Genomic DNA, 12415 nt, shown 5'->3' with positions numbered 1-12415 from the left:
CCAAACACAGTCAAGAGGTTATCCTGGAGGTTATTCTTATGGATTAAATAGATGTCACCTTTTTAGTTAAGGTGTAATGGAGTAGAGGCTGGAGGGAATTGCCTGAAAATGTAGAGCTGTGTTCCAGTAGCCATGTTTCTTGAAGATTTGATTGTATAATGATATAGCTTTCATAATGTGACTGACTGTGTGATTGTGAAAACCTTGTGTCTGATGCTCCTTTTACCTACCTTATTGAAAGACGAGTAAAACATGTAGATTAAACATAAATAATAGGGGGAACAAATGTTAGAATAAATTTAGTATATTGAAATGCTAGTGATCAATGAAAGGGAGAGTTAAGAGGTATGGAATGTATGAACATTTTTCTGTTTCCTTTTTATTTCTTTTTCTGAATTGATGCAAGTATTCTAAGAAATGATCATGATGAATATTCAACTATGTGAGGATATTGTGAATTACTGATTATATATGTTAAGAATGTTTGCGTTTGTTATTTTTTAAAAAATTAAAAAAAGAATGGAAGGATCATATGGTCAGAATGTTTGTGCTTGAATGTTATTATGTTGAATAAAAACAAAAAAAACCCTGATCAATATTTTAAAAAAAAAAGGATTTGCAAAGTCCCCTTGGGGGAATAGGGAGAAAGGAAGAAATATTCAACTTGCCTATCTGGAGAATTTCTGATATTGTTGCAAGCAGTGAGGACAAAAACAGGCTGAGCCCTAGATCTTGAGGTTCATCATTCTGAAACTTATTTCTGCAAAGGATAGGCTAAGCCTACTTAAAATTAGACCTAAGAGTCACCCCCAGACAACCTCTTCTGTTGCTCAGATGTGGCCTCTCTCTCTCCAGCCGACTCAGCAGGTGAGCTCACTGCCCTCCCCCAAGTGGGGAATATAAACCTCCCTGGCAACACGGGACAGAAAGCCCAGGATGAGCCAGGACCCAGAGTCAAGAAACTGAGAAAGCCTTCTCGACCGAAAGGGGGAAGACAGCAACGAGACAAAATAAAGTGTCAGTGGCTGAAAGATTTCAGAGTCAAGAGGTTATCCTGGAGGTTATTCTTAAGCATTATATAGATATCCTTTTTTCGTTTATGGCATATTGAAGTGACTACAGGGAAGTACCTGAAAACTGCTGAGCTGTGTTTCAGTAGCCTAGATTCTTTAAGACGATTTTATAAAGATAGAACGTTTATAATGTGACTGTGTGACTGTGAGAACCTTATGTCTGATGCTCCTTATATCCAGGGTTTGGACAGATGAATAACTAATATGGATAATAAATTAATAAATAATAGGGGGGACAAAGGATAAAATAAATTGGGTAGATGGAAACACTAGTGGTCAATGAAAGGGAGGGTTATGGTATATGGTATGTATGAGTTTTTTCTTTTTTTCTTTCTATTTCTTTTTCTGGAGTAATACAAATGTTCTAAAAATAATCATAGTAATGAATAAGCAACTATGTGATGATACTGAGAGCAATCGATTGTACACCATGTACAGAGTGTATGTTTGTGAAGATTTCTCAATTAAAAAAAAAAAGAAGCAGGTTCAGTACTTTTTCCTCATGCTACTCCAATATCCAATGCAAACCTTCACTTAGAGCCCTGATAAATTAATAAGGCAAAGCTCCTTGAGGATTCTGTTTGTTTTTGTATGCTGTATGGTGTGGTCACATTTCATCTATTTTTGTGTGGGTATCCTCTTATTGCAGCACCATTTGTTGAAAATTTTTTTTTGGTGGGGGGTGTGCATGGGCCAGAAATCAAACCCAGGTCTCCCACATGGCAGGCAAGAATTCTACCACTGAACTACCCCTGCACCACCAGTTTTTAACATTTCACAATAAAGTTGAAGGCAGACACCTGATTGGCTCCTATTCTTCATTCTTTCATCACACATTCATTTAATCACAAACATTTATTGAACAACTACTATATGCCAGTGTTTAAGCTCAGCCTTAAGGATATGTGTGAACAGGACAAACAAGGGTACTGCTCTCATGGAGCCACATTTTACAGGTGGGCAGGGTGGGGATACAAAACAAATAAAAATGCAAGCAAGGCTATGTCAAATCAGTGGGAGGTAGCTTCCTTTAGAGTAGATGGTCTGGGAAGGAAGGCATGAGTTTGGTTTATTTGTTTAGCCCCTAAAAGCCTCAGTTTCCTGGAAAATGGACCTAGTGGGGGACTCCGTGAAGATGCCAGAGGTAATTCACTTAAAATACTGAGGACAGTGGTACAGGCACTTAAGAAACCAACAAAATTAATAAAAATTTTTACTAGAACATATCACCTGTCACTAGAATGTAAGTTCCATTCTGGCGGGGATTTTCGTTTCTCATATCTACTGCATTATCCAACATTAAACTGTGCCAGGGACATAGTAAGTACCAATAAATATTTATGGAGTGAATGAATCAACAACAGCTATTTTTATTCTTCACACTATTAATTTTGGTAACTTGTTTGCAAATTTGCAGATGTGAGATCTGTATACCTTTTATAGCTGGAAATCCTCTGAAATGTCCAAAAACCAAGACTCAGATTCCTAAGTACTGGTTCTTTTTGGTTGTAGTGAGGATAACCTTTTTTTTTTTTTAGTGTCACTTTGCTTATCTGCCTCACCGCATGCAATATGGGTTAAGTTCTTAGGCCGGGAGACAACCGTCTACCTCAACTTATTAGAATCTTCCTCCCCAACAAATCATTTCTGCTAATAATTACCATCACAGGATGCATCCATATTCATCTAGAGATCACAGAATGCATCCATACTTATCTCCAAATCACCAAATCCAAATGATCTGCTCTAAAACTTAAGTATAGAACTACCATATGACCCAGTAATCCCACTTCTAGGAACAAATTTAAAAGATTTAAAAGCAGGGACTTGAACAGATATTTACACACCAATATTCATAGTGGCATTATTCACAATTGCCAAAGAAGGAAAGCAAGCAAGTGTCCATCAACCAATAAATGAATAAATAAAATGTGACATATACATAGAGTGGAGTATTATTCATCAGTAAAAAGGAATGAAGTTCTGATACATACCACAACGAAGACAAACCCTGAAGACATCGTGTTAAGTGACATAAGTCAGACACAAAAGAACAAATATTGTATGATCTCACTGATATGAAATAATTAGAATAAGCAAACAGAGTCAAAATCTAGAATACATGTTACCAGGGGCCTGGGCAGGGAAAGGGAATGGGGAGTTAGTGCTTAAATTGTCCAGAATCTCTACTTGGGTTCATTGTAAAGTTCTGATAATGATGGTGGTGATGGTAGCATAGCATTATGAATGTAATGACACCACTGAATTGTATATTTGAAAGGGGTTAAAATGGGAATTTTTTGGTGTTATACAAATGGTAAGGATAAAAAAATTATGTTATCTGTTATATATTAACAAGATAAAAAAAAATTTTAAACCATAGAACTGTACACCACAGTACACCTAATATAAACCACAGACTAGAGTTAATATAATTATAATAATATCATTCTATCAATTGCAATAAAAGCACCACAAAAAAATGCAAAGTGCTCATTACTGGGAAAACTGGTAAGTGGGGGAGGGTGAATATGTGGGCATCCTTTCTTTTCTGCATGGCTTTTCTGTAAACCTACAACTCTCTAATACTTAAAAAAAAAAAAGAAGGAAAGAAAGTAATATCTGGGCATGGTACCTCTGCGTGGCAGAGCGCTTAGGGTGCACCAGATTCCTTCTGAGCAGAATGAGCAGGTACGGTCCAGTCCAAACGGCTTTGCAACTATGTGCTTATGAAGAATTTGCAAGTCTGGACTGTCTAAATAAAACTAGAACACTCACCAACATCAGTTTCAAATAAAGGTTTTAATAAAATAAAGAGACACTTACAATTGCCAAAATGTGAGTGAGACACTTCCCAACAGCTCAAGGATTCCTCAGCTGCTAAATCAGAAAGTTGAATTCATTGCCAAGAACAATAGGCCAAATGTGAATTTCTCACCTAACAGGTTTTCTTTGTTGTTTTGTATTAAAGAGGAAAGGGCAATAAGGGATGTGACCGCTCTTAGTGAACATTCATTAGCACAAGGGTTCTCAACAAGGAGGGACTCTGACCCCCTGGGAACACTGGCAACATCTAGAGATACCTGCGGTGGTCACTGCTGAAATGGGAGGTAAAGGTACGGGAGGGTGCCGGCTGCTCTTGGCATCTCCAAAGCAAGGACCACCGATGCTGCTCAACATCCCCTAAAGCCCAGCGCAGCTCCCACGAAGGAGAATCACTGCCACCGCTGAGGAGCCCTGAAGTCCTGGTCAGACCTGACTAACCAAGCTCAACTCCACCTTGTGTCATGACGACTGCACGGCAGAGGTAGGCGATCCTGCCAGGCCATTTTATGAGGGCACTGTTTACAGCACATGATGCTCCTTCCTTGGGGAGGCAGTCATTTCCGTGATTTCACTGCCTGACTCTGAAGTGGGCAAATGGGCTCTTCCCTAGCATTCAGTAAATGCCACCAAGACCATACTGGGAGGGAGGACTTTAGACTGCCTTTCCGAACCACCCCCACCACCACCCCAGCCTTCCTCCCGCCTCCTCCCTCTGTGGGGCCCCTTCCAGATGTCCTCTACCTAAATTCCCTCAAACTCTGCTGAGGCCAAGGTAAGAGCAATATTAGCCTGGTAAACCACTGTTTAAAATTACACTTTTCACGGATAACTTGGCAAAATATAATACAAACCTGTTACCACAACCAGATAATCCCATTTATTTTCCAGGAAGACAGCACTACTGCATAGGCTACCACTTCTTAAATATCACTCATGACTTGGGGCTTATCTTACAAACTTCATGAACGATTTATTTAGTTTATACTTTTCTTTAAATTGACCCTCTTTTTCTTGTTTGTTTGTTTTTTAAACATATTCTAAAAAGAAATGTCCTATCACTACTATAAAGAGAAAACAGGTATTACTCAGCACAAACAGAAGGAACCATAAAAACAAATGTTTGTGAGCAAAGAAAGTGATCATTGGTGACATTTCCCACCAGCCAACCTTCGAATACATACAACAATCTTACAACCTCAGACTAAAAGAAAACAGACACTCGAATAAAATCAGCACCATCGTTAATTGTGTCACGTCAGGGGTGAAAACGTTACAGCCATACCTTTTTTTTCTAAATCAAACAGAATACCCTCATTTTCTATGTAAGCAGCAAAGCTGGTGGCAGTTCATGCCCTTCCCAAAGGCTGCCATAAATATGACCAGTCCCAAATGCTGATGCTCATCATTTACATCTTGGGCAATGATATTAAAAGAGCTTTTTGTTCTAAGTAATGCCCCAAAGTCCAAAGATGGATTTGCCCACACCTTACCGCTACCTTCCAACTTGTTCCATGTGCTGCTGACAAAGGAGAGGTCAAGGGGCAAATAGCTGCCCTCTTTCCCTGGGGACAGGTTCACAGGGGCTTCCCCTCGTTGGCCAACTGGAGTGTGGCTCCTGGGTCTACATTCTGTCCTCCAGTGTCCTCCTCTCAGTTTGTAAGAACAGAGCCCCTGGAGTCACTGCCTGTGAGCTCCACGGAGACAGGGGCCACCTGGGCAAGGCCCACAGCAGGGACTCTCTGACTGGAAACGGATGACCTGAGTGTGGCGGGGCCAGCTGGCAGAGGACAGAGAGAGCACTTCCTGATGGGCCATAGCTAAGCTTGTTCTGAGTGTTCTCATTCAAGAGAAGCAAACTGCTTTGTAACTCTTCATTCCACCACAAAGAGGGGAGAGGTCTGGAGGGGTCTCTGGATTTCACCAATCAGCATACTACTCCCTCCAAGGCCCTCCTACCAGACACATCTCTGTTGGCTACATACCCAGTACTACATCCATCACGTCAAAGAAACAACATTTAAAACATACCCAGTGAAAAGACAATCTACAGAATGGGAGGAAATATTTGCAAATCATAGACCTAACAAGGATTTAGTACCCAGAATACATAAAGAATTTTTACAACTTAACATCAAAAAGACAACTCAATTTAAAAATATGCAAAGGATGTGAACAGAAATTTCTCCAAACACTATATACAAATGCCAACAAGTATGAAAAGATGCTCAGCATCTTTAGCCATTAGAGAAATGCAAATCAAAACTGCAATGAGATACCACTTTACACTAATTAGGCTACAACAAAAAAAAGGAAGAAAGACAAGAAAAGAACAATTGTTGGTAAAGGTACGGAGAAACTAGAACTCTCAAACACTACTGGTGGGAATGTAAAATGGTGTAACCACTGTGGAAAAGTTTGTCCGTTCCTCAAAAAGTTAAACTTAGAATTACCATATTTCTCAATTATACTCCCAGGTATGTACCCAAAAGAACTGAAAACTTATACTTGTACACAAATGTTCATAGCACCACTATTCACAATAAACAAAAGGCAGAAATAACCCAAATGACTATCAATGGGTAACTGGATAAACAAAATGTAGGGCATACATACAATGGAATATTATGCAGCCATAAAAAGCACTAAAGTACTGATGTATGCTATAATAGGGATGAATCTTGAAAACATTATGCTAAGAAGCCAGACACAAAAGACCACACATTATAAGATAACATCATATGAAATGTCCAGAATAGGCAAATCTATATAGACAGAAAGTGGATTAGTGGTTACCAGGTGTTGGCAATGGGGGGGAAGCAGAGTGACTGCTAACAGGTATGTGGTTTCTTTTGGGGTAAAGAATGAGGATGAACTAATCGAAGAGGGAAGGGCATTCCAAGCAAAGAAGAACATGTGTAAAGGTCCTACACACATAGGGAGGATGGGAGGAGGAAACACTGAGCAAAGGCCAGTGTGGGCTACAGAGGGACAAGATGGAATGTGTTGAGATAAGAAACAGGCAAGGGCCAGAGCAGCAGTGTCAACCGAGCTTTCTGTGATGATGGAAATTCTCCATATCTGAGCTGCCTATGGCTCATGTGGAGATCAGGCACTGAAACATGCCTGCATGTTGTGAGGAACTGCATTTTTAATTTTATTCCGTTTTAATTATGTCACATTCGGTGAAAATAGCCACATGTGGCTAGCAGCTATCATACTGGGCAGCACAGAGCCAGAGCACTACAAAGCCTCAGAGGGCTACAAGCAAAAAATGTGCATGATCCGTGATCTACATTTGGTTACAATTGCTCTGGCTGCAAGGTGGAGGCCCCACGGATGGTCAACAGGATGGATTCAGGGAGACAAGTGACGACGATGACAAGGACAATGAATGATGGGGTGGTGGTATACGCCAAGGGAGATGTGGAAAGGCTCCAGAGAGACAGACATAGGGAGCAAAACTGACAGATCTTGGTGGAGGATTAGCAATAGGAAGTGAGGGAGAAGGTAGCATCGAGGATGACGTCTATGTTTCAATATCCTGCCACTGAACACACAGCATACTCATTCTCTAGCTGGATAACAGAGGAGGAAGGAAGACCCTGCTGGTGGTGGGGGTGTACTTTTGGCGAGACTGAAAGGAGGAATCAGAATAGATGGTTTGGGAGCCTGTGTAATTTGACTACAGAGGCCAAGGGCCTGGATGAGATCACCCAGGGAGGGAGCAGAGAGAAGCAAGGGGTCTAGGGCCACATCTTGACCAATCCAACATTTAATGGCTGGGCAGTGTTGTCATGGAATAAAGAAAAGACTGACCCACTGGATCTCAAATACTCACAGTAGACAAGAGTGAAAACATACATCCACACAAAGAATGTCCATGGCAGCATAATTCACAATAGCCAAAAGGTGGAAATAACTCAAATGCCCCACAATGCTACAAAAATGTAGTATATCCATACAATGGAACTTTATTAGACAATAAAAAGGAACTTCAAAAACATTGTGCTAAGGGAAAGTAGCCAGACACAAAAGACTACATACTGTATGATTCCATTTATATTAAACTTCCAGAAAAGATAAACCAACAAAGAGCAGATCAGTGGTTGCCAAGCGATGGAGTGAGAGCAGGTATTAGCTGCAAACAGGCATGAGGAAACTTTTTTGGATCATGAAAATGTTCAAAAATTGGATTGGTAGTGGTGGTTGTACAATTCTATAAATTACTAAAAACTCAATGAATTGCATACCTACAACAGATGAATTTATGGTATATAAATCATACCTCAATAAAGCTATTTTAAAAAGAAGTTCTGTAGACTATATTCAGCTCTTATTTCTCAACCCAGTTCATATCCAAAAGTCCCTAGTTCCCAAAACCCAAAGATACCAAATTTCAAAGTATCTTTGTCTACTTGTGGCCACAAAACCCAGAATTACTACGAAAAAGGAAAGCCTTGGTTGGCCAGAGCCTGTATTCCTTGCCCCCTCACACCAGACCCTGGATGGAACACTTACACAGTCACACATTTTTCCTGAACTGATCAAGCAAGAGCTTTGAAGACCATAATCTTTCGAACTTCCCACCACCAAAGTCCACTTTCTGTCAAAGGGGCACTCTGGAGATCCCCAATAACAAACTCATTCAAAGAGCCAGTTATCACTATTCGCCCAGTAAACAATTAAGGTTTACTGAGCATCTCCTGTTCTCAATTTTACATGGATTAAGCCTCAAAACAGCCCTATGAGGCAGATGGGATTATTTTTGATCCCACTGTATAGATGAAGAAATTGACACCCAGAGAGGCAAAGTCATTTTTCCAAGGTCACACAGCTACTTAAAGAGCCTAGGATTGGACTGAGCTCCCTGACTCCCAAGTCCATGCTGGCGGCTGATCTCTGGTATATGAGAACAATGGAACTCCATCAGAAGCAAAGCACATACCATTAGAAAATGGTTTGCAGCAATATGGGGCAAATGACTTCTTTCCTAACTAAACCATCTCAATAGTTTTCTCAACATCAGGATGTGGTAACTTTCTCAAGGGAGAAAAGAAGGGCTTTGGGGCCCCTGGCTTCCTTCACCAAATAAACTGCATTTCCTGACAACATATGCTGAGTGACCTCAGAGTTAACTAAACTCAGTCCCCTGTGACATGTGGCACCTACATTTTGGGATTTCTACACCAAACCCTCAACCATTCTGTAGCTTTACCGTCAAGCCATTGGGTAGGATGAGCAGACCCCCTCTATTTGCCTAGTTCTATGACCCTGAACAAATTATTTAACAGCAGAGAGTCTCAGTTTCCTCATCCATAAAATGGGAAAATAAACCCCCAAAACTCATAGGGTCATTGTGGAGATTAAAACAGGGTCACTTATCTCAAGTGCCCTATAGCCTGACCCAACACACACTGCTTCTTCTCCCTCTAATTCCCACCCCATTATCTATCTCAGAAGTGTCTCCCTCTTTGTGCTTCTAACAGTGTTTCTAAATACCAAGATTTTCACCTTGATGTCACTACTCCTAAAAATGCAGATTAGATACAGTCTATATGCAAATGCATGGTACTTGGGAAACACTACTTAAATCTGAATCTGTGTTACTATTTAAGAAATAAAATTAGTTCCAAAGCTGCCAAACTCAAGGGGGTGTGATCCTCCACACCAATACCAAAGAGAAACTTTTTAAAGTTTTAAAGCACTCCCTCTGGGCCCTTACATTAACAGTACCTACTGCCATCTTGATAATTATTGCTTTTAAATAATTATATGTGTTTTTCACTCATCCACTAAATCAAGGTTCTCAACTATGACTGTACATTAAAATCATGCGGGGAGCTTTTCAAGCAGATATATATTTATAACCAGATCCCCATCCCTAGGGAGTCTTTTTGCACTAATCTGGACTGGGGCAGGGGATGGTCGTGGCTTAAGCTTCCCAAGTGATTACAATGTACAGCCAGGGTTGAGTTACGCTGGTTGGATTCACCTTTGCATCTCCTTCACCTTGCGCAGCGTCTACACATAGGGGGCATATCCCACAATCGTTAAGATTAAAACTCAACAATGGGGGGGGGGGGTGGAGGGCGGGGAGAAGGGGAATAGTCTCCTCTTTGGAGTTCCGTTCCCACTCTACAGCTTACTCCCAGGCAGTCCACTCCCGGAGCTCCAGTTCCCTCCCCCGTATGACATCAACGAGACTGCCTCGCCAGAGGAGTCAGGGAAGCCAGGGTCAGAGCCCCCACAAAATGGCAGCTGGCATCAATTCCTTTTCTTTCTTTTTTTTTTTTTTTAGTTCCCTTGACACTAGTGAAGCCAGCGGAGGATGGGAGGTCCACCATCCTCCCCCCAAACACGCATCTCGCATTGCTGCAGCAGATACCACCTTAGCGGCGCCGCACGGAAGCGTCCCGAGAGCTCCCGAAGGCCCAGAGCCTTAGCCCCGCCCAGCTGGCGTTCCCAGCCTCCAGGTGGCCTCGGCCTCACCTGGACCGCCAGCGAAAATGCACGACCCCAGGCCCCATCCCCCAAGAACTCTCACTGGTGAAGCCAGGGAATCTGTGTTTTAGCCAGCTCCCATCACCCCCAGGTATGTCGCTTCCACAAAGCCTTGAAAACCTCCACAGCTCATGACTAGCTCCGAACAAAAAGATGGGTGGACGCAAACTACCAGCCCGTCTTCTCCCTCCTAGCGCAGGAAAACCCAAGCCTCTTCCACACCTGGGCTGCGCTCGGGGCCTGCCGCCGCGGGGAGGGCTGGGCGGGTGGCAGCCCCTGCCCCTGCCAGGGGCTTGCCCCAGAGGGAGGGAGGGTCACACCTCTCGTCCAGCAGAAGCCCCTCCTACCTTCCTGCGCCAGCCGGTTCGGGACCACCTAGGACCGGGAAGGGAAAGCGACGGCCCAGAGCGCAGGTGGTGGCAGCACAGGCCCTGGTTGCTGGGAGATGAGACTTAAGGGAGAGTCTGCGGGGGCGGCCGTCCCTTCCCCTCCTCCCCACTAATAAACAGCGTATCTGGGCTCCCGAGGAACATTCCACGCGCGGAGCCCGAGCTGCTAATGACTAAATCATAATTACAACGGACAAGCAGTAATCACGAAACAATAAAATGGTTAAAGGCATGGCTGATCCTAATTCCGGACGCGTTAAACAGCGCCGGGGCGGGCCCGGCTTCTCCGGGTGTCTAAAAGAGAGTGGACAAGGGTGCCAAAGCAGCTGCGCGCTAGAGCCCACAGGGACCGGGTCGGGTTAGGGGCCCGGCCCGGGGCTGGAGCTGAGAGCGGACCCCCACCTCCCCGAGCCTCCCAGGCCGGGCCAGGGCTCAATGGCGCCCGGCTCCGGCGCGCGGCCGACCTGTCAGGCCCGGCGCAGGCCGGCCCGAGCGCCGGGATCCCGGCCCCGCGCGGACAAAAAAGGGGCGGCCGGCCCGGGACCCCGCTCACCCGGCGCGGGGCCTGCTGTCCATCCTCTTCTTCTGCCGCACCGGCTGCAACGGGATGTTGTCCGTCATATCCGCGACGCCGCCCGCCTTGGCCACCGCGCCCCCAGCGCTGCCGCCTGGGCCGCCGCCCGGTCCGGCCTCCGCGCTGCCGCCCGCCGGCGCCGCGCCGCCCCGGGGGAGGAGGCGGCGGCAGCGGGCGGGCCGAGCCCGCAGCGAGGGGGCGAGCTCGCGAGCGCCGGGCCACGCGCGGAGCCGCCCGCGCGGCCCGACCGACGGACACGGGCGCACCATGGGCCCGAGCTCCGCGCTGCGCCCGTTCGCGCCGCGCCAGCCACGGGGGGCGGTGGGACCGTGTCAGCGCCGCCGCCGCAGTGTTCCCGCCCCCGGCCCGCGCCGCGCGCCCCCCACGCGCGCCCACCCGGCCACGCGCCCCCTGCCCCGCCGTGCGCACGCGCGCGCGCCCTGCAGCCGCGCTCCCCACCAGCAACCTTTACAGTCACACGCATTTTTTGCACACATAGACACACACGCTCAGCCCAACACGTCCATTCTCACCAGCTCGCTCCTTTACCATCAGACTTTGTCAATCACATGCGCACCTGCACACGTACTGCCACACTCATCCCATCACTGATTCTCGCTGTACACCCCCCACCAACATGACATTCCCACACACACCCTGCACACACACACACCTGATGTTACATCACAGTCACATTCTGTCACTCTTACCACTCAATCTCCCAACATACACATTCATACACACACAGCCACACTTGTCTCATCACTCATCTGCATGCTCTCACTCTCCCACCAATAACCAACATTAATAATTACACACATGTGTGCATCTGGCCACACTCTCCCCTTCCATCAGTTACCCTCATCCACCTATCCTGGATTTCAGGCCTTACACATATGTGCCCCCAGGGAACACAATCACACTCATTTCTCACTCATGTGTGCACTTCTGTCATTCACACAATCTTTCACCATCACCCACATGCCTTTATCTCTTGTTCCCTGGGATTCACAATCACACCCACACATGTCCTGCCTCATCCAAACAACCTC

General features: G+C 45.0%; 1 protein-coding gene across 1 annotated transcript in view; it reads right to left on the bottom strand.

The window, feature by feature from the left end:
* The window catches only part of ATP9A (ATPase phospholipid transporting 9A (putative)), a 158118-nt gene extending 146638 nt beyond the window's left edge, over window positions 1–11480 (bottom strand). The window contains exon 1 of the mRNA XM_077113850.1: window positions 11343–11480. Coding sequence (XP_076969965.1) covers window positions 11343–11410 — 68 coding nt within the window. The 5' untranslated portion in view covers window positions 11411–11480. The remainder of the gene's footprint in view (window positions 1–11342) is intronic.
* Window positions 11481–12415: the final 935 nt, after the last annotated feature.

Source organism: Tamandua tetradactyla, chromosome 1, assembly GCF_023851605.1.
Source record: "Tamandua tetradactyla isolate mTamTet1 chromosome 1, mTamTet1.pri, whole genome shotgun sequence".
Lineage (NCBI taxonomy): Eukaryota > Metazoa > Chordata > Mammalia > Pilosa > Myrmecophagidae > Tamandua > Tamandua tetradactyla.
This window is presented reverse-complemented; position numbering and strand designations above follow the sequence as displayed.